At 34.0% G+C, this 27236-nt stretch overlaps 1 protein-coding gene across 1 annotated transcript; it reads left to right on the forward strand.

The window, feature by feature from the left end:
- Positions 1–569: 569 nt before the first annotated feature.
- hps5 (HPS5 biogenesis of lysosomal organelles complex 2 subunit 2) lies at positions 570–26427 on the forward strand. Its single transcript, XM_051099798.1, has 23 exons — positions 570–711; positions 1812–1927; positions 3780–3890; positions 4793–4857; positions 4939–5131; positions 6734–6864; positions 8219–8434; positions 8567–8638; positions 8787–8875; positions 10204–10382; positions 10519–10677; positions 10754–10910; positions 14181–14292; positions 14694–14840; positions 14951–15019; positions 16622–17178; positions 18010–18130; positions 20059–20208; positions 20333–20452; positions 20565–20678; positions 20754–20860; positions 22846–23188; positions 25843–26427. The coding sequence occupies exons 2-23, from the start codon at positions 1823–1825 to the stop codon at positions 25901–25903; spliced, it is 3378 nt and encodes a 1125-aa protein (XP_050955755.1). The 5' UTR covers positions 570–711; positions 1812–1822; the 3' UTR covers positions 25904–26427.
- The last annotated feature ends 809 nt before the right edge of the window (positions 26428–27236 follow it).

A 27236-nucleotide genomic window follows, 5' to 3' on the forward strand; every position in this document is an offset into this window, starting at 1 on the left:
TATTGTTCTCCAACTGTATGCATCAGAACTGATGCAGTAATCAATACTGTTGCAGGTTATAATAACTTCTCAAGACCCACCATACAGTTTAGTTTAGTCATTCTGCACGTGCATTTGGTGATGGCTATCTTTATATAATAAAATTCATACATATAAATCCGAATCTGATGCTTAAACACATTAACTACAAGGTCGTAAGATGTTTGAGGGTAGAATCTTAGCTATTTTTGCTTGCTGATGTAACAGGCTTTATTCTCCTGGGCATCTCGAATATCAATCAATACCAGCAGCAAGAGCTTTTAATGGACCCATGGACCCCAATTTACTGCTGGGACACCTACGCGTCTCTTACAGGCATTTGTTTGTAAAGCAGATGTTTTTAGATGAAACTTGAACGTTTAATGATTAGAAGATTTATTTATTTTGTTTAGTATTTATTTAGTATGTAAAACTCCACAAACACTTAATAACAAGTGCTGTCCAAAGGCGCCAGAAATAGTTCCCTTCTCTGAGTGAGAATCACTGCGCGTCGAAATGTGTGGAGCCTTATGGGAAAGTAGCACCGGTCACTTTTTCAGTCAGCTGTCAAACACTGCAGGAGTCACGGCGGCACAAACACATCATGATCTTCACTTTACACAAAATGTGATTCGTTTTTACAACATTTCTGGAAATTTCGCGGATTTAAATGCGCCTGGAGCTCAGGAGGAGGTAAAACGCGTTTTTATACGTTTTAAATACTTTATAGAAATACTTGAGGTGACACATTTAACGTTACCAACTCAGACAAGTTAACGTAACGTTAAGTTTAAACTTTTGTAGTTGCGAAGTAAATAACGTTTAAAAAGTCTTATTTCTTGCCTTAAACGTGTTAATGACAAAACATTGAGGACTTACGTTACTCATTAGGAGGAGAAATAGAAACTAAAACGTTGTTAGTTGTGAAAGTTACCCGAGCTTCCAGCTCAGAATCAACTTTCACATTTATTAAAGCTATTTAAAGGCACAACGTGGTCAACAAACTTCAATAAACACGGTTTTATTCGATGTTTTTGGCTCTTTTGGCGAGTTTTAAGCTCAGATCTCGTGATTGACAGTCATGCTAACTGTTAATCGGCTAACGCGTCGCTTTGATTTGTAACTTCTAACTTAGGTTCACTTTTATAAAGTGTTTTACAAACTGAATGGTAGTTAAATGTGTGTTTCAGACGAAGGGGAAGTGGTAAAATGAGTGTATTTGCATGAGCTGGTGAGCGTTTTTTCTTTTCTGCTTACTGTCAAATGTGTGAAAAACAAATTAAGTAAATAAAAGTTTCCCAACAGATGAGATGTTTTGCATCTGTCACTCTTATATTGGGGTTTTGTCGTGTATCTGGTTAATTTAGGCATTGTTTTATATTATATAGTTGATGCAGTAATCTAGTTGTATGTAAAAGTCATGCTTTTTCAATTGGATTTCGCTGGAAATCATATGACACCGAACAGGGTTGTGTTTCAAAACCTAGTGAGCTCAGTGTGCTGCCTACTGAGGGCGCATTTTTGGGTATTAGCTAAGTCAAGGCTGCTGTGTGACTGTTCAAAATTCTGTGTGAAGACTTAATGTGGCCTAAAAGCCAGACTAAATGAACTAAACCTGCATGAGTGTTTGTGTACCCTCTCACAATTTGCTAAATATTTGCGCTTGTTTTTGTAACCAGCATGCCATGCATGTGTAGGAATGCATTTATGATGCATCGAAATGCTGTTTGGTTAGACAGACATGCCGCATGTGCTGATTCCCACTAAAACAACCCAATGTTGTTTCCTCTCAGACCGGTGCAGGATGATTCCTGTGGTTCCTGTGGAGGCCGGCACTCATGTCCTGGCAGAGTTTGACTGTCTGGACCCCCTTCTTTCCGCACTGCGGCTGGATTCGGGACGAATCAAAGTAAACCACACATTTACCTACTCAACTATTGTGAAAGACTAAAAGTTTTGATTGTAACAGGTTTTATGGCATCTGATATTCAAACTGACCCGAACTGTGGTTGGTGCTGTTTACTTTTCAGTGAGCGTGATAAAACGTGTTTCAGTTTCTGTTCTGTTTATTTGATTTCCTGCAATAAGAATTATTTTGCTTATGGAGAATAAGTGGATGAATCTAAGAAAAACATGTTCGAGTTGTCTTTCACCCCAAAAAACAAGGAAAAAAAATCTGAAAATATATTTTGCATGAAGAAAATTACAATTACATTTACAATTACAATACATTTTGTTTTGCATTGCGACATTACAGTTTTAGCTTAAATTAGTGAATAAAATAAAATATTATAATAATATTATAATGATAATTTTAAAGAAATTAAGTTGTTTTTTTTTAAAGCAGTACAACAAAAAAATTATGATTTTAATATTTAAATATTATAGCTAATATAATAATACTAATTTAAATTTTACACAATTAATTTCATTTACATTTCAATAGTGAGAGTATTTTTTTGCATTACATTAATCACAATTTTTAAATTGTCATGACAGATATCTTCATAGCCATTTTATTTAATCAAAAAATGTGTATTATTATTTTATATTAATATTAGTACTGTTTATTATATTATTTTCTTTCTTCTTGGCAGCTTAAATTACTGAAATAAAATAAACTGATAATATAACAATAATTTTAAAGAAATTAAGTTATTTTTCTTTTAAATTCAGCATAAATTAAAAAACAGTACAACAAGAATGTATCATTTTAATATATAAATATTATAACTAATATAAAAATACTCATTTAAATTTTACATAATTTCATTTGCATTTCAGTCATTAGAATGTTTGTTGCGTTATCTTAATGAAAAGGTCATGACATTATAATTGTATTGTATTCTAATTGTCATGACAAATATTTTCATAGCTGTTTTATTTAATCAAAAATATTTTATAATACTTTATATTATTTGTTTATATTATTTTCTGGTTCTTGGCAGCTTAAATTACTGAAATAAAATAAAATTTAATGATAATATAATGATAATTTGAAAGAAATTGTTATTTTGATATGAAAATGATTATCATTTTAATATAAATATTAGAACTAATGACAATACTAATTTGAAAATTAGGATTTTTTTTTGTTGCATTACATTAATAACTTTTCTAATTGTCATGACAAATATTTTCATAGGCCTTTTAAGCAAAAATATTTATATTATTATTTTATATTAATAGTTATTTTATTTATTTTATTATCTTTCCTGTTCTTGGCAGCTTAAATTACTGAAATAGCAGTTTTATTTAAGCAAAACTATTTATATTATTATTTTATAATAATATTTATATTATTTATTTATTTATATTATTTTCTTTTTTGTTCTTGGCAGCTTAAATTACTGAAATAAAATATAATATAATGATAATATAATTATAATTTTAAAGAAATTGTTATTTTTCTGTTAAATTTCTGTACTCAAAAGCAGTACAACAAGAATGTATCATTTTAATATATAAATGTTATAACTAATATAATACTGTTTTTAATTTTACATATAATTAATTTAATTTACATTTCAGTATTTTTCATCTTTTTTTTTTGCATTACATCAATGACAATTTTTTAATTTAATTTAAAAATGACAAATATCTTCATAGCCCTTTTATTTAAGTGAAATTATTTATATTTTTATTTTATATTGATATTAATGTTATTATATTATTTGTTTATTTTATTTCCTTTCTTGTTCTTATCAGATTTTGTGAGATTCTCTTTAATATCTTTCTGTCTCCATCTGTGTATCTCGCAGTGCACATGTCTCTCCGTGTCCAGGAAGTGGCTGGCTCTGGGCACGTCTGCCGGAGGCCTTCACCTCATTCAGAGAGATGGCTGGAAGCAGAAACTCATTCTCACACACAAAGTACACACAACTAAATCATTTCACAAGTTCCCCTTTAACACAGTTAGTGATTGAGTTGGTGCACAAAACTATCAGCAGTGTCGAAATACTGTTGTCCGGTTTTATCAGTTAGATATAAATGTACTTGCCTTAGGGCTGCATGACTAATCAAAATAAGACCAGGAACTGTCATATGGCTTAGTGTGATTATCAGTTTGTCACAGTAAATGCTGCTTCCCAAAAACTCAAAAGTTTAGTGTTTGGAAATGAAGAAATTAGGACAGCCATAAATATTAGTGTTGTAATTTTGCAGTTGTAATGTGTGTGTGTGTGTGTGTGTGTGTATATATATATATATATATATATATATATATATATGGTCAAATAATACAATATTTATATTTCTTATTTCATTTTTTTAGGTTTTCATATAATAATAAGTATAATAATAACAATAAGAGTAATAATAGTATTATATATTTTTGTTTTTGTTATTATTATTTTTTTCACATTTTAAATAACAATTACGTTTTTAATTAGAAAAATTGCAAAAGAAAAATGTTTTCTCAAATCATGCAGGCCTAATTTGTGTGTTTAAACATTTTGCAATCTGCAACAGTATGTGCATGACTTACTTGCTTTTTCCTGTGCTTATAAATAGTTATTGATCACAAAGTCATACAGGATAGTCCAGTGGCATCATCTTACACTTATGTCAGGGTTTAGAGCGCATCATGCTCCGCTTTGACCTGTGAAAAGTGTTTTTACAAGCTAGAAAGCAGGAAGTGTGCACAGACAACAGTGAAAAAAAGGAAACTTAGTCTCTGGATGCTCTTGAAAAAAATGGTGTAAATTTATAATAACAGCCATATCATTTTCTGAGTGAAAATAAAAGTAAGTTCTGCTTTTTTTTTTTTTTATAGGAAGGCTCAGTCACGCAGGTCTCATGCTGCCCCCATGATGAAGACTTTATCGCTGTAGCAACAAGGTATTCATGTTCACCCCATATTATATGCGCTTCCGGTGTTTTTGGTTGCCAATTTGGACTATTTGTTGTGTGTGTCCCCAGTCAGGGTTTGGTGGTGGTGTGGGAGCTGCATTTGGAGCGGCGTGGCCGCCCTGAGCGCGTCTCTGTGTCCTGGGAGCACCGTGGACAGACAGTAACATCTCTGTGCTGGGACACCGTGGCACTAAGAGTGTTTGTCGGAGATATCGGAGGGAAAGTGTCCTGCGTCCGGGCTGGGTCATCTAAACTCGGGAAGGTATAAGAAAAGAATGAAAATTTCCTGATAATTTACTAAGCCCCATGTCTTCCAAGATGTTTATCTCTTTCTTTAGTCTTCAATCACAAAGAAATTAAGTTTTTTGAGGAAAACATTCCAGGATTTTTCTCCATATAGTGGACCTCAATGGGTTGAAGGTCCAAATTGCAGTTTTAATGCAGCTTCAAAGGGCTTAACATGATCTAATCTAGCAAAAGAATCTGCCATTTTCTAAAAAAAATTTACATTTATATACTTTTTAACCACAAATGCTTGTCTTATGCTGCCTCGACTTCACACTTCACGTTGGAATCACGTTGGAAAGGTCACGCGTAATGTGGGACCATAACATTGCAGAGCTAGTGCAAGATGAGCATTTGTGATTTAAAAGTATATAAATTTATGCCTTTTATATCCTTTTTTTTTATTATATGTTTTAAGCTTTTTTAAATTTCTAATCAATACAACAGAATAAGAACAAGTAGAATAAGTTACCAATCAAATGAAATTAGTATTAGCAAATTAATTTGTACTACAGAGGTGGCACAGAAGAACACAAAAGTGGCTTGTAGGTGTATTTTCATTTGTTTAATGAGGCTCAGATGTGGCATGAGTGCAATCAAATTAATGTTTTAAATATAAAATTTTGAATATAGAAATATTAAATGATTTAAATAACTGAAGAGATACTTTACAAATGAAACTAAATCTACCAGTAGGCGGCGGCAAGTCACTGATTTAATTACTGAATCATTCATTCATTTGATTCGTTCGAATGGTTGATTCATTCAGGAATAAAGCAAGTTTTTTTTTTATGAATGGGAAATTGAATCGACTCACTAGATTCGTTTACAAATGCACATTCATTCATAAACAAAACACCACTGTGTTTGAATGGAGATGCGCAGCGGCTCAGTTGTGACTTGTTTCAGACTATTTTTGACGATGAAATAGAGCAAAATCAGGCTATAGTGTTACAGTCAGACAATGTAGTCACTTAATATTAACTTCTTGTGTATTTAACTGTTCTATTAAATCAATATCTCATTTACAAACTCATTAAAAGCTGTCACTCATCTTAGTTCATCGCGATTTCACTATAGATATAGTCCACTATATTCCATTATAATCAACAAAGCTTTCTACGCTGCACAGTGAATCTCTTATTTACACTCTCTCTACACTTTGTGTATGAAAGGATTGGTGAGTTATGTCTGTGATACATTACTCAACATTGCAAAAACATGTAAAAACCTTTGAAGCTCCTCTCAGTGCAAACACAAATATACTGAGTCGGGTCAGTCGACTGAAATGGTCGCACTGTTGAGCCCTGCAGTGTCGCATGGAAATTGATACATTTTTCAAGGTTTTTTTGATGAATAGAAAGTTAAAAGCGTTTATTTAAATTAGAATTTTTTTTGTAACATTATAAATATTTTTTACTGTCACATTTGATTAATGCACTTTTGCTGAATAAAAATATTCATTACTTTAAAAAAAATGACTGATCTCAGACTTTTGAACACTATTGCATTTTACTTAAATGATAATCAGTGATTTTAATCTGTGCTTGTGTGTTTCTGTTTGTTGTCGTCCAAACAGGGCTCTGCGTTTGTGATCTTCCCAGTTCAGACCATCACCACAGTGGATTCACGTGTCGTTCAGCTGGGCTATTCGGACGGACACCTGGTGGTCTCGTCTCTCAGCCGCTGCTACCTGTGTGACACAGAGAGGTGTGTGTGTTTGTGGAGACATGGGCTGACACATGTCCAACAAGTATACTGACAATTAGTTTAAAAAAAATGAAAAGTACTCGCTGAGATGATCATTAGAACATTTTTAACACATATGTACATTTTATTTGAACTAAGGTATTTATAGTCAAAATTGTTTGAACAGAAAGATTTTTAATGTTTTTTAAAGAAGTCTCTTCTGCTCACCAAGCCTGCATTTATTTGATCCAAAGTACAGCAAAAACAGTCAAATTTTAATATTTTTACTATTTAAAATAATTGTTTTCTGTTTGAATATACTTTAAAATGTAATTTATACCTGTGATTTTAAAGCTGAGTTTTTAACATCATTACTCCAGTCACATGATCCTTCTGAATTCATTCTAATATTCTAATTTGCTGCTTAAAAAACATTTATTATTAGATTTTTCAGGTTTCTTTGATGAATAGAAAGTTCAGAAGAGCAGCATTTATCTGAAATAAAAATATTTTGTAACATTATAAATGTCTTTATCATCACTTTCTTTTGATCAGTTTAAAGCATCCTTGCTAAATAAAAGTATTAATTTCTATAAATTCCCCATACCTGATTTCATACCTGAATTTTCATTTCGTTTAATTTACGTTTAATATGCATTTTAATCTAAGTTATGGTCTGAGGACATTGGGGACAATGTGATATCAATATCTAGCAATATTGCTATCAAAAATTATATCACAATGCACTGATGTTCTAGTGTCATACACTACCAGTCAAAAGGTTTTTGTAAGATTTTGAACAGTAAGATTTTTAATGTTTTTAATTTCTATAAATTAAGATTAATAATCCTCAAAAAAATGTACACAGCTGTTTTAAATATTGGTAATACTACTAATAAAAATGTTTCTTGAACAGCAAATCAGCTTATTAGAATGATTTTTTAAGGATCTTGTGACACTGAAGACTGGAGATGCTGAAAATTTAGCTTTGACCACAGGAATAAATTTAATTTTAAAATATATTCAAATAGAAACAGATATTTTAAATAGTAAAAAATATTTTACAATATTACTGCTTTTGCTGTTCTTTGGATCAAATAAATGCAGGCTTGGTGAGCAGAAGAGACTTCTTAAAAAAGCATAAAAAAATCTTACTGTTCAAAAACTTTTGATTGGTAGTGTATGACAGTAGAACATTAGTGCATTTTGATATTATTTTTGATAGCATTTTGCTAGATATTGATATCACATTGTCCCCAATGTCCTCAGACCATAACTTAGATTAAAATGCATATTAAACATAAGATAAACGAAACGAAAATTCATATGAAACCGATGAAATTTCACTCTGTTCCTGTCTCTTTTCTACTCTCAGGGAGAAGTTCTGGCGTGTGGGTAATAAAGAGCGAGATGGAGAGTTTGGGGCATGTTTTTTCCTGCAGGGTCCTGCGGGTCAGCGAGGTCAGGCGCTGCTGTACTGCGCCCGGCCTGGCTCCCGCATATGGGAGGCCAGTTTCAGTGGCGAGGTCTTGAGCACACACCAGTTCAAACAGCTGCTGGCCTGTCCACCGCTGCCCCTCATCTCTTACAAGTGAGTGTTTGTGCGTTTAACGCTAACTTGTGACCTCATTTGTGTTTGTCGATTTGCCTCTTAGTTCTGCATCTCCAACCTTTTTCTCTCTAAAATATAATGTTTGTGCATTTTTACTTACTTCGTGTTCAGGGATGAGCCACATTTTAACCCCACACAGACGAGTCCACAGTCTCTGGCTTTCCCAAGACTCCTTCAGTTTGGGTAACCACTCCCTGTACTATCATAAGACAAGACCTTTAGTAAAGGCATAGTATTTCATTCCTGATATAAAGATATATGAAGATAAGGTCTCAGGTTAGAAAGGGTTTTAGGGTTAATATTTGACTTGAGAATTTTGTATGTTTCTTAGTGATCAAAACCTTCTCACCTGGACCGATTCAGCCATCTACATCTTCACACCTCACAGTGGTCAGGTTCTGCTGTGGACAGAGGTTAAAGGTGAGAGGTCATTGTTTAACCTATAAAATACATTTTACATACTTTTGAAAAATGTATGATATTACTGATATTACAGCTCATGGTTCTTTATCTGTCTTCCCAAAATATTTAATATAAAATTAGCAAAAGTTTTATAATAATGGAGTATAAATTAGTAATAATATAAAATAAATATAATTAACATAAAACATAGAAATGTATTTTAACTTTTTTTTAAATTAACAATATAGTTTTATATATATATTTTTTTCTATTTTTATAAAGGTTAACATATACATTTAAAAGCTATCTATATAAAAATATGTTTTATATTAATTTATATTATATATGTATATATATATGTATGTGTGTGTATATGTGTATATATGTATATATATATATATATAATTAATAGCCAAAATATGTTAAAATAAATATTTGATATATATAAAATTAATAGGCAAATATATTAACATAAATGTTTGATATAATTTATATAATAGATATAAAAGTTAGATTTAGATTTAATTATATATATATATATATATATATATAAACATACATAAGTGTAACAATAACTTCATAAAAATAAAATATACATTTTACGTATTTTTGAAAAAATATTAAATGATGTTACTGATATTACAATCTTCCTAAAGATATTTAATATACAATTTGCATAATTTCATAATAATGTAATAATAATATAAAGATAAACATAATTAACATATAGCATATAAATATATTTAAACAATATTTTTAAAAGGTAACAATAGAATTATATATATTAATTATAATTCTAGAAATTAATACTTTTATTTAGCAAGGATGTGTTAAATAAAAAGTGATAGCATAGATTTACATTGTTAAAGATTTATATTTTGAATAAATGCTGTTCTTTTTAACTTGTTATTCATCAGAGAATCTTGGGAGAAAAAAAAAAAGAATCACAGGTTCTAAAAAACATTTGGCAGCACAACTGTTTCCAACACTGATCATTCTAATAATAAATCAGCATATTAGAATGATTTCTGCAGGATCATGTGACACCTAAGACTGGAGTAACAGCTGATGAAAATTCAGCTTTGCATCACAGGAATAAATTATATTTCAAAGTATATTAAAATAAAAACCATTATTTTATATTGTAATAACATTTTGCAATATTACTGTTGTTTCTGTATTTTTGATCAAATAAATGCAGCCTTGATGAGCACACGACCCTTCTTTAAAAAAGTCTTACTGATCTCAAACTTTTGAGCGGCAGTGTATAGAATTTGTTTTTTGTAAATGTTGTATGACCTGATTTTACAGCTCTTGGATCTGTATCTGTTTTTTTCTCTCTATAGATGTGGTGGAGATTTCAGTTTTCCGCAACGAGCTATTTTGTCTACATGGTGATGGACGTTTGTCTCACCTGTCGCTGATGTCACCTGAGCGCTGTGTGGAGCGTCTGATGAAGAGGGAGAACTGGACGTTTGCCGCCACTGTCTGCTGCATGTTTCAGCACGCCATTATTACATCCAGGGTACACATACAAACACCAACACAATTAATATGCCTACTCTTTCACATACTATTTTAAGAAGGCCGCAGTATGCATTAAATATTACATTAGCGCTCCATTCTAAATATAATCTCTCTCTTTTGCATTTCCTCATTAGGCCAGGAAGTCTCTCCCCATTGATCGCTTGGAGCAGCTCAAGGCTCAGCTAAACTCTGCCTCCCAGCAGCAGCTGATTGGTCAGCTGGAGGAAGTGATCAGCAAATTGGAGCCACTGGACTCTGCCTGCAGCAGCCGCAGGAGCAGCATTTCCTCACACGTGAGTTCAAAAACACAGAGGCATATGTGTAGATGCACGTTTTCAAAATGAAAATGTCTCTTACGAATGTGCGCAGGAGAGCTTCAACGTTCTGGACTGCGGCATCTACCGCGTCATCAGCCGAAGAGGCAGCCAATCAGACGATGACGCCAGCTCCCTCACCAACCAATCGATGCTCGAGGAGGAGCGGCTGAGAGAGTTCAGTTTCACCGAGGAGGAGCAGGTGGAGAATGGTGAGACTGAGGGAGAGGCACAGAAAAATGGAGAGATCGATTTCAAACCTAAAAGCAAGTTAGCAGTGTCGGGCTCGCTCAGTGGGAATTATGTGTCTTGATACAGGAAGTAGTCCACTCACATTTCATTACTGATCAGAAAGTACGGAAGCTTGTTTATGCAATGGGATTTAAAAAAAAAAAAAAAAAAGAAAAACAGGTAATTGCAGCTTTTCATCTCAGACTTTTTCTTAGAATTGCAAAATGAAAACTCTGAAGTTTACTTGCACCTTGCAGAATTTGCTAAATGTAAATTATTTTACCAAAATAAGAGGGATCATGCAAAATGCATGTTATTTTTTTATTTAGTACTGACCTGAATAAGATATTTCACATAAAAGACTTTAAATATATTCCACGAGAAAATAATAGTTTAAATAGTAAATTTATAAAAATTACCCTTTTCAGAAGTTTACATATACTTGATTCTTAATATTGTGTTGTTACCTGAATGATCCACAGCTGTGTTCTTTATTTAGTGATAGTTGTTCATGAGTCCCTTGTTTGTCCTGAACAGTTAAACTGCCTGCTGTTCTTCAGAAAAATCCTTCAGGTCCCACAAAATCTTTGTTTTTTCCAACAATGACTGTATGATTTTGACATCCATCTTTTCACACTGAGGACAGGTGAGGGACTCATATGCAACTATTACAGAAAGTTCAAACACTCACTTATGCTCCAGAAGGAAACACGATGCATTAAGAGCCAGGGGTAAAAACTTTTGAATGGAATGAAGATGTTTTGCCTAAATATCGTATTGTTTTCATTTAGTACTGCCCTTCAGAAGCTACAGAAGAGACTTACATGTTTCCCAGAATACAAAATAAATTAAATTTACCCTGATCTTTAAATTCAAAAAGTTTTCACCCCCTGGCTCTTAATGCACTGCGTTTCTTTCTGAGGCATCCGAGAGTGTTTGAACCTTCTGTAATAGTTGCATATGAGCAGTGTTGGGCATGTACCTTTAAAAAAGTAATTAGTTATAGTTACTAGTTACTTTTCACAAATAGTAACTGAGTTAGTAACTGAGTTACATCATTATAAAAGTAACTAATTACCAGGCAAAGTAACTATTGCCTTACTTAAAAAAAAAAATCTAATTTAATATAACTATAAAATAAATATAAAACATTGTACACTAATCTACACTATTTTAATGTTGTTGTGGGCAGTGTTGGGAATGTTACTTTGAAAATTAATTAGTTATAGTTACTAGTTACTTCTCACAAATAGTAACTGAGTTAGTAACAGAGTTACATCATTATAAAAGTAACTAATTACCAGGTAAAGTAACTATTGTGTTGCTTTTTAAAAAAAACAAAATTTTTAAATATATTAAATAACTTGGATGACCCCAATATTAAATATGTTAAATGAATGAAATTTTAATGAAATTAATTACATTTTTAGTTTACTCACCAGACTAATATTAAATATCTGATATAATATTATAATTATAATTAGCATTCAACTTTAGCCATTAGAACTTTAGTAATTAGAATAACCATGTATGAATGCATGTTTGTCATGTTGACTGAACTTAGGACTGGTGGTGATATTGTTTGTAATTTAGTGTTTCTAGGAACGTCTTGTTACTACCACGAATTCTACTATTAATAACAATATTAAACACACTAAGGTTTAATGAGCTGCTGGGTTCATGAATATTAATCACGGTGTCTGCGTTCGCTCTAACTGGTTTGCTGTAATCAAAACAGGGACGATAATAGGTGAGCGCCAGCCAATGAGATTGCTGTTTGCACATTAGTTCCGCCTACTACCGGAGAAACAGCAGTTCTTAAAAGCTGAAGTATTTCAAAGGAGCTCCGTTGTTTTGAGAGAAAAATACAACAAAGAATATCGTTTACACGTAGCGCGTCAATTCTGCATGGTATAAGACTGTATCTTTCTTTGGGTGTGTGAGACAAAGTGACGGCTAGTCGTGTGCCTTCACGCTAGAGTTTACAGCTCGTCAAATACACGTACGCTGCGCATCCATTCAGATGAACTAAAAAAAAAAATTATAATAATATTATAATAAATGATAGTAACGCCGTATTTTATTGGCAGTAATGGTAACGGCGTTGTAACGTAGGAAACAGTAATTCGTTTGATTACTCGTTACTGAAAAAATAACGCCGTTAGTAACGCCATTTATTTATAACGCCGTTATTCCCATCACTGCATATGAGTCCCTCAGTTGTCCTTAGTGTGAAAAGATGGGTCTCAAAATCAAACAGTCTTTGTTGGAAAGGGTTCAAATGCACAAAAATGCTGAAAAAGAATTTGTGGATCCTGAAGGATTTTTTTGAAGTACAGCGGAAATTTAACGTTTAATGATAAACAACTATCACTAAACAAAAAACACACAGCTGTGGATCATTCAGTTAACAAGACAGTATTAAGAATCAAGCGTATGTAAACTTTTGAACGGGGTCATTTTTATAAATTCAACTATCGTTTTCCCTTGTGGACTATGTGTAAACATCTTTTATGTGAAATATCTTATTCAGGTCAGGTCCCTCTTATTTTGGTAAGATAATTAACATTTTGCATTTGACTTCAGCTGTATATTGATATAAACTTAACAATTTAAACACAATTGTGATTTTGTAAATTTGTAGAATTGGGAGATAAATTGTTGCAATTACTTACTTTTATTTTTATCTTGTGTTGAAAACGACCTTCCATAAGAAAGATTTTCTTCAACACATAAAATTATTTAGCCTATAAAACTACACAGAAAGTGTAATGACCGATTTTACTAATTTGGCATATTTCAGATTAAATCTGGATAATAAATGAGAAAAACAAATGTAAACGGGGAATTATTGGAAGTAATTTCAGTGCAGAGCAAGTGTCTTTTATCCATTTGTGACAAATTGTGGACAGTAAGACTAGGGATGTGTATAAAGATACTAAGTGAGTTTAATTCCAATTTTAAAAGCAAAAAATTCTGAACAAAGCAACAAACTGTGTCGTTTTATAGTAGTAATTGTATGTCAGTGTGTTGTATGTCAAATATATTTTGCAATAAAATACACTAAAAACATCAATGAGCTGTAGTTTAATCATTTATCTGGTGTTTTGAACTTTTTGATCTTTTCCTGATCGTTATTATCTGCTTTATTCTGTGCTTTGGCTTAATTGTCCCACATCTTCTGACTTAATTCTCGGTCTCTTTCCAATCATCCCTCTATCATTTCATCTCCTCCTTTTGCTATCCTGCAGACTCTCAGTCTGTACGTGGAGAGGGCGACAGGTCAGACCTCAGCTTGCAGTTTCTGCCGCTGCCTTTCCGCTCAAAACCCCCACGAGTGGCCCTGCAGGCTGTTCGAGACAGGTACACACACACTCACACTCATACAGCTGTCCCTAAAAACTGTGATAATTTCACTTCCTCTTAAATTTCACACCAGACCCAGTCTGCTTTGCTCTGATTGGCTGGATCACAAGGAAATAAAAGTCAACCGAAGAGTCAAACTTTTTTTTATGCTTATTAAAATGCAGCTGCTGATACCCAGGTTATTTTTAAAAACTGTAACTTCCTGTTTCATCGTAGTGTCACATTTCTTTGTCTCATTGTCTCATATTATGCTGATGCGTGTGATTGGTAAGGTAGCAAGTTATTTCTGCTCTTTATTTACTTTATGCGAAATCAGCGGCTTTTATTTCCTTATATTTTGTGCTGTCATTGGCGATTTTGATGACAATCTCAGTGTTTTGTGTTTGCGAATGTGTCAGTGTTTCGAGCTTTGTGAAGAAGACCACCGAGAAGATCAACACGCTTCAGATGAACGCAGACCTGTGGCCTCGGCCTGACCTCAGGGAAGGGGTTCAAGGGGAGGTCACGGCCACAGTGACCCCTCTTCCAGAAGAAGTCGAGCATGAGTGAGTCTGGATTACTTTTTGACTCTGTACTGATGTTTTCTGACTGCTGCTGTTGGTGTTTTGTATACTCACATTGTTTTAATTGTGGTTTTTTTGATTGTCTCTCTAAGATTGAACGCTGAGCAGTCCAGCGCGGAGTCTGAGCTGCAGGAGTTGAGGGCCGCCACAAAGAAAGCCATGTGAGTTTAAAGGAGCGCTGCTTCGTATTGGTGCATACAGGCAGGACAAGCTGAATTCTAAGCTAATGAATGTTTCCATATAATACATTGATGAGAGAATTATACATTTTTGGTTATCAGTATACAGTACCATTCAAGTAATTAATACATTTTATTCAAAAAGGATGTACAAAACTGATCAAAAGTAACAGTAAAAACATTCAGAGTATTAATAAATGTTTCTTAAGCATCAAATCAGCATATTAAAGAGGCCTATGTGACACTGAAGATGCTGAAAACTCAGCTTTACATCACAGGAATAAATTACATTTTAAAGTATACTTTATAGTTATTTTGAATTACAATAAAATTTCAAAATAGTATTGTTTTACTGTGCTTTTGATCAAGTGAATGCAGGATCGGTGAGCATAGGAGACTTCTTTCAAAATCTTACCAACCTCAAACTTTTAAGTGGTAGTTTAGTCAATAATCATTTTTTATTTTATCATAAGAATTATGTTAAAATACACTACCAGTCAAAAGTTTTTGAACAGTAAGGTTTTTAATGATTTTTAAAGAAGTCTCTTCTGCTCACCAAGCCTGCATTTATTTGATCCAAAGTACAGCAAAAACAGTAACATTTTAAAATATTTTTACTATTTAAAATAACTGTTTTCTATTTGAATAGATTTAAAAATGTAAAAGCTGAATTTTTAGCATCATTACTCCAGTCACATGATCCTTCAGAAATCATTCCAATATTTACATTTGCTGCTCAAAAAACATTTTTTATTATTATCATGTTGAAAACTGGAATTGGAAATTGGAATTTTTTCAGGTTTCTTTAATGAATAGAAAGTTCAGAAGAACAGCATTTATCTGAAATAGAAATCTTTTGTAACATTATAAATGTCTTTATCATCACTTTTGATCAATTTAAAGCATCCTTGCTTAATAAAAGTATTAATTTCTGTCTAAAAAAAAAAATTATACTGACTCCAAGCTTTTGAATGGTGTTGTGTATAATGTTACAAAAGCTTTTTATTTCCGATAAATGCTGATCTTTGGATCTTTCTATTCATCCAAGCATCCTGAAAAAATGTACTCAACTGTTTTAAATATTGATAATAATAATAATTTCTTGAGCAACAAATGATTTCTGAAGGATCATGTGACACTGAAGACTAAAAATTCAGTGATGCTGAAAATTCAGCTTTGATCACAGTAATAAATGATATTTAACATATATTCAAATAGAAAGCAGTTATTTTAAATAGTAAAAATATTTCACAATATTACTGCTTTTGCTGTATTTTGGATCAAATAAACGCAGGCTTGATGAGGAAAAGAGACTTCTTTAAAAAAACATTAAAAATCTTACTGTTCAAAAACTTTTGACTGGTAGTGTACATTAATTCAAAAGAGAAATTATGTATTGATTATGCACCATTTTGTTGTGTTTAGCCTTTTCCTGTTCATTTTAAAGTGTGACAAAGTACATATATTTAAATTTGGTCTGAAATATAGCATGTTGTACTAATTGAAAATGCTACCCAGTCACTGTAGTTGCTTTTCCTGTTCACTGAACTGTTATTAGAGTTGATTTTATGTATTCCTCTGCAGCTCTCAGATCCAGGACCCCATGGTGTTACTGGACCCCATCTGCCTAAGTAATGTACTTCAAGAGTGGGCTCCAGTTCTGGAGAGGGTCCTGGGCCCAGAGGATCACACCAGACTTGAAGAAATAACAACTCAAGAGGACAAGACCCTGGAGGAGGAAGAACTTGTTTCATCAATGTCCTGTTGCGTCGTGGTTCAGCCAGATATATACTCTCCTAACCTGGATGAATCCGCAACGCTCACTGAAGAAGAGGACCTTGGCGAAAGCATCCCTTGCTCCACCGCCCCAGTCAGAGCTTTCCCACTTCTGGCGAACCATGTTGAACTAATACAGCTGTTTTCCCCCAAACCTCTGCCTCCTGACCTCCAGGCTGACCTCTCGCAGCTGGCCTGTCTTTATCTGGAGATGGGCTGTCCTGGTAGAGGAGGGGTGGAAAACGTGTGTGTTTTCCTGAGGAGGTACTTCTTCCTGTTAGACCAGGAGAGAGTGAGGAAGATGTGTATGCTGCGATACAGAGAGCACCGCGAAGTGATGAAGGCGTATATTGCTGGCATGCTGGGTAAGTTTGTATTGTATTTGTAAGGTGTTTTAACTGTAATAATTTGGTGCATTCAAGTCCTACTGGAATTTTTGTTAATATAACATAAATGATGTCTCTTAGTGAAATATGAAGTGGAAAACCCATTAAAGATTTTAAAATATACATATTTTGGACTATGGGGGGTGGCATTATTTCGATAATGTGAAAAGGTTGCACTCAGTGAGCTACTGCCGCTTCCTGTTGCTATTTTTACCGCAACACAACTGTGAAAATAAATTACTGATATGTTGCCACATTGTTCGGCTTTTGGCTGTAATTTTCAGTCGAAGGGCAACAAGAGAAGTGATGTAAGTCACTGCTTTCTTAGCGATAAGGAGAGGAGAAAAGAATGGGAAGATGCCTGTAGACAAATAAACCTTCCTAAAGACCCACGTCTTTGTTCTCTCCACTTTAGCTCTGATGCATTTGAGGCTTTTAGTTAACCACAGCTACTGAAAGAGCTTACAAATGGCAGAGACAAGAAACGCTAGATGCCATCCTGGCAGGATGTAAACATCCCGATGCTTGTCATGACGAAGCCACTGAAGGAGTTTCTCAGTGTGGATTTCACTCCATATGCAGGGTCTTTATACTCCTTGTGGGGTTTAAGCCTATGCTTATACCCATCCGCACCTGTAAGCTCTTTCAGTAGCTGTGGTCATCGTATGAGTATTTTATTTTCCGAGTTATGTATACAGCCATTGCAATGTATGCAGCCATTTCACACCATCAAAAAATAAATAAATAACACAAATCTTTCATGCAATTCTGTTAATATTAATTTTCCTAACATTCTGTGGCGTGTTGCAGAGTTTACTCAGGCCAGTAAGGTGGTAGAGGTGATTCAGAAGGGCGACCTGCTGAAGTCTCTGCGCAGTCTAAGAGAACTTCAGCCCTGGAACGCGCCTCTGCTCCTCTCACACCTGTACAGGTGAGTTTACATCACACACACATGGTTAGTATTTACAGTAGAGGTCAAAAGTTTACACCCCCCCTTTCAGAATCTGTGAAATGTTAATTATTTTACCAAAATAAGAGGGATCATACAAAATGCATGTTATTGTTTATTTAGTATTGACCTGAATATAATATTTCACATAAAAAATGTTTACATATAGTCCACAAGAGAAAATAATAGTTACACTGTTCAGAAGTTTGCATATACTTGATTCTTAATACTGTGTTGTTACCTGAATGATCCACAGCTGTGTTTTTTTGTTTAGTGATAGTTGTTCATGGGTCCCTTGTTTGTCCTGAACAGTTAAACCGCCTGCTGTACTTCAGAAAATTCCTTCAGGTCCCACAAATTTTTTTGGTTTTCCAGCATTTTTGTGTATTTAAACCCTTTCCAAAAATGACTGTATGATTTTGAGATCCATCTTTTCACACTAAGGGCAACTTAGGGACTCATATGCAACTATGAAAGAAGGTTCAAACACTCACTGATGTGCTAGAAGGAAACATGATGCATTAAGAGCTGGGGGCTGAAAACTTTTTGAATTTTAAGATCAGGGTAAATTTGACTTATTTTGTAACTAAACAACTGAACTAAACAATTTCTGTAGCCTCTGTAAGACATAAATATATTTACGCAAAATAAGAAAAATGCACACATCTTCATTATGTTCAAAAGTTTTGGCTCTTAATGCGTAGTTTTTCTTTCTGGAGCATCAGTGAGCATTTGAACCTTCTGTAGTAGTTGCGTATGAGTCCCTCAGTTGTCCTCAGTGTGAAAAGATGGATCTCAAAATCATATAGTCATTAGCCGCTTTTCCACTATCATGCCGAACGGTTCTTAGAACGGTGTGTTTCCACCTGAGTCTGGTACGGCACGATTACAAACCGTTCTCGGCCCAGAATTCTCGGCACGGTTAGACAACCGTGCAAAACCATGCTAATAGAATTTGTGTGCTAAGCAAAAGAGCGCTATTTGTTAAACAGCCAAGTAAACAGCTGTTACGCTGTGTTCATAGCTCATGCATTAATACTGTCAATAAATGTGGTATTTTTTAGAAAGGTTTTACCTTCTGTGTCCGTCTCCGTTGGTATGCATATCCCCTCAGCATTTGTTGGTGACGTTATACCTTTATTATATTTCTTGCGCCAAGAGTTGTGTCCTTTTTTTCTTTTATTTAACAAAGTAGTCCCAAAAACAGAAATACCTGATCATCGTCCATATCGCTGTTTATATTACAATTGCGTTACCAAAGTAATGACTGATGCATTTGTGTTAACATTCCAAAGAGTTCCATTTTATCAGCACCACAGTGGAAAATGAAACCATATCCGTGCTGACTGGCCCGGATCGGCACAGAATGGAATGGTTAAGCAAAGAGAATGGTTCGGCCCGTGGAGAAGTGGCTATTGTTGGGCAGGGTTTAAATTCACAAAAATGCTGGAAAACCAAAGAATTTGTGGGACCTGAAGGAATTTTCTGAAGTACAGCGGCACTTTAACTGTTCAGAACAAATAAGAGACTCATGAACAACTACCACTAAACAAAAAAATACTGTGGATCAGCTGTGGATCATTCAGGTAAAAACACAGTATTAAGAATCAAGTGTGTGTGAGCTTTTGAATGAGGTCATTTTTATAAATGTAACTATTATTTTCTCTTGTGGACTATATGTAAACATCTTTTATGTGAAATATCTTATTCAGGTCAGTACTAAATAACAGTAACAGTAACATGCATTTTCTTCGTTCCCTCTTATTTTGCTAAAAGAATTAAAATTTTGCCGACTCTGAAAGGGGGATTGTAAACTTTTGACCTCAACTGTACATATAATGTCAATATTGCTACCTGCAGAGATGTGAATGTCATTTATATTAAATATAATGCCTTTTTTCTCTCTTCAGACTTTATGATAAGCATGGAGAGGTGGCTGTTCGTGCCTACCCACAGTTCTATCCCACAATCCTCCCCTCTGACATCATGGCCATGGCTTTACCCAGCCACTTCCTGCCTTATCTAGACAATCTGGTCCAATCACGAGCCGAGCAGCAGCGGTACAGCTGTGTTTCATTATTTAGTATTTTATGATGTTTGTTCAAACTAGTTATCATTTATACACTGTTGTTGTATTCTTGTTTTTGAACAAGAATTAAATGAACTATTTATCTCATCTGCCAGGTTGTCTTTCTTGGGCTCTCTTCTCCAGCCAGAAACTCTGCGACAGGATTGGCTGGAACTGGCACTATCCCATGATGCCCCACAGAAGGATGACACACTCACTCCTGACGGACAGCCCAGGTACACAAAACTATTTTTACGCAATTAGATTCCTCAACAAGTGGATTGAAATAATTCATTCTAAATAACTATTGTCATCCTTAAATTGCTTGTAATGTCTCCTGTGCTGTAGGTGGCGCTCTCACTTCTTCAGCTGGGGTTATGGACGTCTGCTGTCTCTGTTGATCCGTCTGCCTGCTGATCTGGCCTCCAAACAGAAGATGCTGGAGATGTGCAGAACTCATGGGTGGGTGTAGAATTAGAATGGGTAGAATTGAATCAGAATGTGTAGTGCATACTGTGACTGTTATTTGTCTCTCAGGTATTGGATGGGTTACCTGTACCTGTGCAGAGAGCTGCAGCGGCGGCCTGAGGCTTTCAGTGCCATTTGCAGACTGGACGACATGACACTTCTAGAGGGAGATGATGGTACAATATTCACAGATGCTCAAAACTGTCAGGGTTCGTACAAGGTGCCTAAAGTACTTAAAGTACTTAAATGTGACTTTTTGAAATTTAAGGCCTGGAAAACCCTTGAAAATAGCAATATTCCTGAAGAGGTACTTGAAGCGATTTTAAAAAGAGTGTAGCGATGGGTGAAACTGAATGTTCCAAACTCAGAATCCATTAAACTATTGTCTCGTAGAAGTGATTCAGTGTTTCAAAGTGCTTCAATTGGATTGCGTATCGTGAATCATTTGATTCAAATCAGGACCGCAGATCATGTATCACAAATCATTTGATTTAGATTGGGACTTCAGAGCAGGTTCACGAATCATTTGATTTAGATCAGAATTTTGCATATAGCAAATTATTTGATTCAGATTGGAACTTTGGAGCAGGTACGCAAATCTTTTGCTTCACATTGAAATTTTGGAGTGTGGATCGCGAATCATTTGATTCAGATCGAGACTTCGGAGCGTGTATCATGAATCATTTGATTTAGATTGGAACTTTGGAGCAGGTTTGCAAAACTTTTGCTTCACATTGAAACTTTGAAGCATGTATCACGGATCATTTGATTCAGATTGAGACTTTGGTGCCGGTTTGCAAATCATTTGATTTAGATTAGAACTTCGGAGCAGGTTCGTGAATCTTTTGTTTCACATTGAAACTTTGGGGCGTGGATTGCGAATCATTTGATTCAGATTGTGACTTCAGTGCCAATTTGTGAATCATTTGATTCATATCGAGACTTCAGTGCAGGTTTGCAAAAATCATTTGATTCAGTTTGGGACTTTGTAGCATGCATCACAAATCGATTAATTTAGATTGGAACTTTGGAGCAGGTGCGTGAATCTTTTGCTTCACATTGAAACTTTGGAGTGTGGATCGCAAATAATTTGATTTAGATTTAGACTTCTGTGTAGGTTCACAAATCATTTGATTTAGATTGAGACTTCGGTGGACTTCGGAACGCTTATTGTGAATCGTTTGATTTAGATTGGAACTTCTGAGCAGGTTTGTGAATCTTTTGCTTCACACTGGAACTTTGGAGCGTGGATCATGAATCACTTAAGTCAGATCGAGACATCAGAGTGTGTATCATGAATCATTTGATTTAGATTGGAACTTTGGAGCAGGTTTACGAATCTTTTGCTTCACATTGGAACTTTGGAGCGTGGATCGCAGATCATTTGATTCAGATTGGGACTTTAGTGCCGGTTTGTGAATTATTTGATTCATATCAAGACTTTGGTGCAGGTTTGCAAATCATTTGATTCAGTTCGGGACTTCGGAGCACATATCACAAATCATTTGATTTAGATTGGAACTGTGGAGCAGGTTCGCAAATCTTTTACTTCACATTGAAACTTTGGAGCGTGGATCACAGAATCATTTGATTCAGATTGAGACTTCAGTGCCGGTTTGTGAATCATTTGATTCATATCGAGACTTCGGTGCACTTCAGTTCGGGACTTCGGAGCACGTAACGTGAATCATTTAAATTAGATTGGAACTTCGGAGCAGGTTTGTGAATCTTTTGCTTCACATTGGAACTTCGGAGCATGAATTGCAAATCATTTGATTTAGATTAAGACTTTGGTGCCGGTTTGCGAATCATTTGATTTAGATCAGGATTTCAGAGTGGTTTCACAATTTAAAAAAAAAAGTATTTATTTATTTATTTTTAACTGAACAGTAGAAAACATCAAACAATTAAGGCAGTACAGTTTCAAAAAAAAAACAAAGAAAAAGATAAGACAAGAGTGATCTCTGATTGAAGTCCTTTAAAATAAAAAAGTAGTGCTTGAAAAGTCCTTGAAAGTCCTGAAATTTCATTTTACAGTATCTGTACGAACCCTGATACAATGTCATTTAATTTGCTTATGTTAACCAAGAACCTTCTATTTAGACTGGAAGACCTATGGAGTTATTCCATGTTTATAATCTCTCTCTTTGTCTTTCTGCAGGTATTGTACCTCAGTCTCTTGATGAGTGGGTGTTGCTTCTCCAGCTCTCCCAGCAAATCAGTTCAAGCACCGAAGCCCCGTCCACTTCAGCCCTGCCCAGCAGCCCCAATGGATCTTGTTCAGACGACACTAACGGCACGAGCAATAGTTCTCCCGACCTATCAGACGGCTCGACTGACTGGAACATTCGTATCAGCCCGGAGAACATCATCCTGCATCTTGTGCGGGTTTTCGGGCCAGATCAGGCCCTGACGGCCCTCCAGGAGCGCGGGATACAGGTGGATCTCAGTTCACACTCCACGCTGGTCTGCGAGCTGCTTCGTATGGCTGAGAAGCGGCAAAGGTGAGAGCATGGAAATTAATAGTGTGCCTTTCAGTAAGCAGTATTCTAGTATTCAATGCCAAACTTAGTTTTTAACAAAAATATAAAAAGAAGTATATACTACACAGTATGCTAATATTTTACTTCAAACATATTAAAGTTAGCATACTAACATATGACTCCTTACTGTTTCTGCCATACGAAGATATGCTGCGTTTTTAAAATTAGTATGCAGTCTACAGTATATACTGCACAGTATGCTAATATTCCATTTCAATCTTATCCAATTAGGATAATCTTAAGAATATCTAAGTGTCAAATATGAACTAAAATGGGCTTTTAACATACTATCTCTGTATTAAAAAAATGTATTTAGTTACCACTTGTAGTCCACTTGATCCCACTAGTGTATGAATTTGGAATAGCATGCTAGCATACAACTTTTAGTATTTCTGTCATATAAAATTATATAGTATATAATTAGTAGTATGAGTAGTATAGTAGTATGCTATTTTGAATTTAAACATTAAAAAAGTAGGTAGTGTACAGAATGCTAATATTCCATTCTGATCCAATTGTTTTTAGAAAACAATAGACAGTTTACAGTGCATACTAGTCGGTAGTATGCTAATATTTTATTCTGAAAATATTGGCTGAATGCGGAATAGCATACCAGCATACTGTTGTTTCTGCCATAATATGATATAGGAGAAGTAGGAGGAGTAATATAATAGTATGCTATTTCAAATTTAGACAGACTTTTATAAAATAGGTAGTGCACATTATACAAACTTTATACTGCCCAGTATGCTTGTTTACATTAAAAAAAGCATGCTGTGTACATCATATAATGCCCAGTGTGCTAGTATGCAGTTCTGAACATAGTGGTTGAATTACTATTTCTTAGTATTAATCTTTCATATAATGATATAGAAGAAATGGTAAGAGTAGTATGGTAGTATGCTGTTTCGATTTAGATATTCTATTTTGAACGTATTGGTTGTATAGCATACTAGCATACTACTTTTACTATTTCTGCCATAACAATATGTATTTTAAATGCAAGTTTGAATTTAGACATTGTTAGCCATTGTTATTTTGGAAAATAGTACGTTAATAGTTCATTAACAAAATATTGTTTTAGGAAGGCAAATATTAGTATGCTAATATTCTATTCTGAAAATATTGGCTGAATTCAGAATAGTAAACCAGCATGCTATTACTGTTTCTGCCATAATATGATATAGGAGAAGTAGTAAGAATAGTTTAATAGTATGACATTTCAAATTTAGACACTATTTTTATAAAATAGTAGATAGTGTACAGTATACGAAGTTTATACTGCCCAGTATGCTTGTATTGCATTAAAAATAGTATGCTGTGTACTTCATATACTGCCCAGTATTATAGTATCCAGTTCTGAACATATTGTTTGAATTCAGAATAGCATACTAACACACAACTCCTATCATTTCTGCTTTAGAAAGAAATGGGACAAGTAGTAAGAGTAGTATGGTAGTATCCTGTTTCGAATTAAGACATTATTTTGTGGAAAATAGTAGGCAGTGTACAGTATATAGCAAGCAAAATGGTAGTACTCTATTACTAATTTGTTATTTTTGAAAATTAGTAGACAGTCTACAGTATATAATGCACAGTATGTTAATACTGTGCATTCTAGCATATGATATTTATATTTTCTCCCTTATGAATATATTTTATGTTATTTTACTTTTTTGTGTAGTAAATAGTATGCAGTGTACATTACATGGCAAGCAGCATGATAGTATGCCATTACAAACAAATACAAGGCAGTGTACATTATATACTGTGCAATATGCTAATAATGCAATCCAAACATACTGGAAAAATTGAGAATAGCATACTAACATACTACTCTTACTGTTTCTTACTATTACTCTTCCCTATGATGATATAGGACAAATGGTAGGAGTAGTATGGTAGTATGCAGTTTCAAATTTAGGCATTGATTTTGCAAAATAGTATGCTGTGTGACGTACATACTGCTAAGTATGCTAGTATTCAATTCTGAACATAACGGTTTAATTCTGAATAGCATACTAGCTTACAACTCTTACTCTTGCTAGATATAGGGTAAATATTAAGAGTAGCATGCTATTTTGAATTTAGACATTAGTTTGGGAAAATACTAGGGAGTGTACAGTACATACTGCTTATTTTGAACATATTGGTTGTATAGCATACTAGCATACTACTTTTACCATTTATGCCATATTAATTTATGTTTTTAATGGGAGTTTGAATTTAGTCATTGTTAGCTATTGTTATTTTTGAAAATGGCACGTTAGTAATCCATTACAAACATATTGTTTTAGGAAAGCCAATTATCAGGCTGTGTAAAATACATACTGTGTAGTATGCTAATATTGCATTCGAATTTATTTGTCTCTGGAAAACAAGAGGCAGTGTACATTATATAGAAAGTAGAACAGTAGTATTCCATTGCAAACATATCATATTAGGAAAATACTAGCCAGTGTATTCTATATAACAATTTGTTTTTTTGTATTTTGGAAAATAGTAGGTAGGGTCCAGTTTATACTGCGCAGTATACTTGTATTCCATTCTAAATGTAGATAATGTTTAACAGTTTCTCTCCTCATGCATTTATTGTTTTCTCTCTGACATTTTAGAGCACTAATTCAGACCATGTTGGAGCGCTGCGACCGGTTTCTGTGGTCTCAACACGCTTAGACCACATGATCTCCACATATGCCTTCAGGACCCGGCGCTGCTCTCGGAATGGACACACTACAGCCCGCGGTTTTAAAACAACTGCTCTGGGATCAGCTGCTTTGCTGAAGATAATGCAGCTGGCTGTTTCCACATCAGCTGATCTTAGATTGTCATGCATTCCAGTCAGTCTAACGCAGTTTTTCGCACCAGCACTATGACTGTATTGTGCCGTAAATGGTGAAAGCACTGCATGGGCATCACATGACTTGGTCTGAACTGTTCTTCAGTATTTCCTCTCCTGTTTCTTATTTGGCTATTTAATAAGGTGCTGACACAGTATTAACAATGGGCCTTTTTATATCATTCATAAATCCATTAGTACACAAATTCACAAATTATCCTATAGCATTGAATGCAACAGTTTATGTAAGAATGCATCGATCTACACTTCCATGTTCATTTTACATTTCATGTAAATATATAAAATAATTAAATAAATAAGCAAATTACTATATATATATATATATATATACATATATATATATATATATATATATATATATATATATATATATATGGAAAATAAATAAATAGATGCCAATATATTTATCTGTTTAATAGCTTTAAGGAAATTTTCATCTGCAAGTATTTGAGAAGGAAAATATTAACAAACCTGAGTTCTTTTAAGAGAGAAAACTATAAATAATTGTGAATTTATGAACTAAAAAGAGTTTTGTAACTAATGCCGTATGACTTAGGGTTTTTAGTTGGTTTAACAGGCTGCTCTTAATGAAAAGCACAATAAATATGAGTGTCATGTTCATTTATAACTGTGTCGAACTTGTCGTTCCTTTGAACGCACAACAGACAATCTTTCTTTATCACTTTTCATGCAGACTAACATAATTTGAATGCATGGAAAAACTACTAATGAATTTGTCTTTACTAATGAACAAGTCTTTATGAAGTTACATTTTTTGCAATGACAATTAAGAGATTAAAGTCTGAATACTTCGAGATTAAAGTGGAAGTACTACGAGAATAAAGTCGATGTATTTCAAAAATATAGTTGAAATATTATGAAAATAAAGTTGAAAATATTCTCGTAATATTTTGACTTTATTCTCGTAATATTTTGACTTTATTCTCGTAATATTTTGACTTTATTTTCGTAGTATTTCAACTTTATTCCCGAAGTATTTCGTCTTTATTCTAGTAGTATTTTGACTTTATTCTCGTAGTATTTCGACTTTATTCTCAAAGTATTTTGACTTTATTCTCGTAATATTTTGACTTTATTCTCGTAATTTTGACTTTATTCTCGTAGTATTTCAACTTTATTCCCGAAGTA

This window comes from Labeo rohita, chromosome 25, assembly GCF_022985175.1.
Source record: "Labeo rohita strain BAU-BD-2019 chromosome 25, IGBB_LRoh.1.0, whole genome shotgun sequence".
Taxonomy (NCBI): Eukaryota; Metazoa; Chordata; class Actinopteri; order Cypriniformes; family Cyprinidae; genus Labeo; species Labeo rohita.

Excerpts from the sequence above, each read along its gene's own strand:
- hps5 (XM_051099798.1), top strand. The coding sequence starts at position 1,823 with ATGATTCCTGTGGTTCCTGTGGAGGCCGGCACTCATGTCCTGGCAGAG. Across the intron at positions 8,876-10,203 it reads GCTGTGGACAGAGGTTAAAG|ATGTGGTGGAGATTTCAGTT; the intron begins GTGAGAGGTCAT and ends TTCTCTCTATAG. Across the intron at positions 20,209-20,332 it reads TCACGAGCCGAGCAGCAGCG|GTTGTCTTTCTTGGGCTCTC; the intron begins GTACAGCTGTGT and ends CTCATCTGCCAG.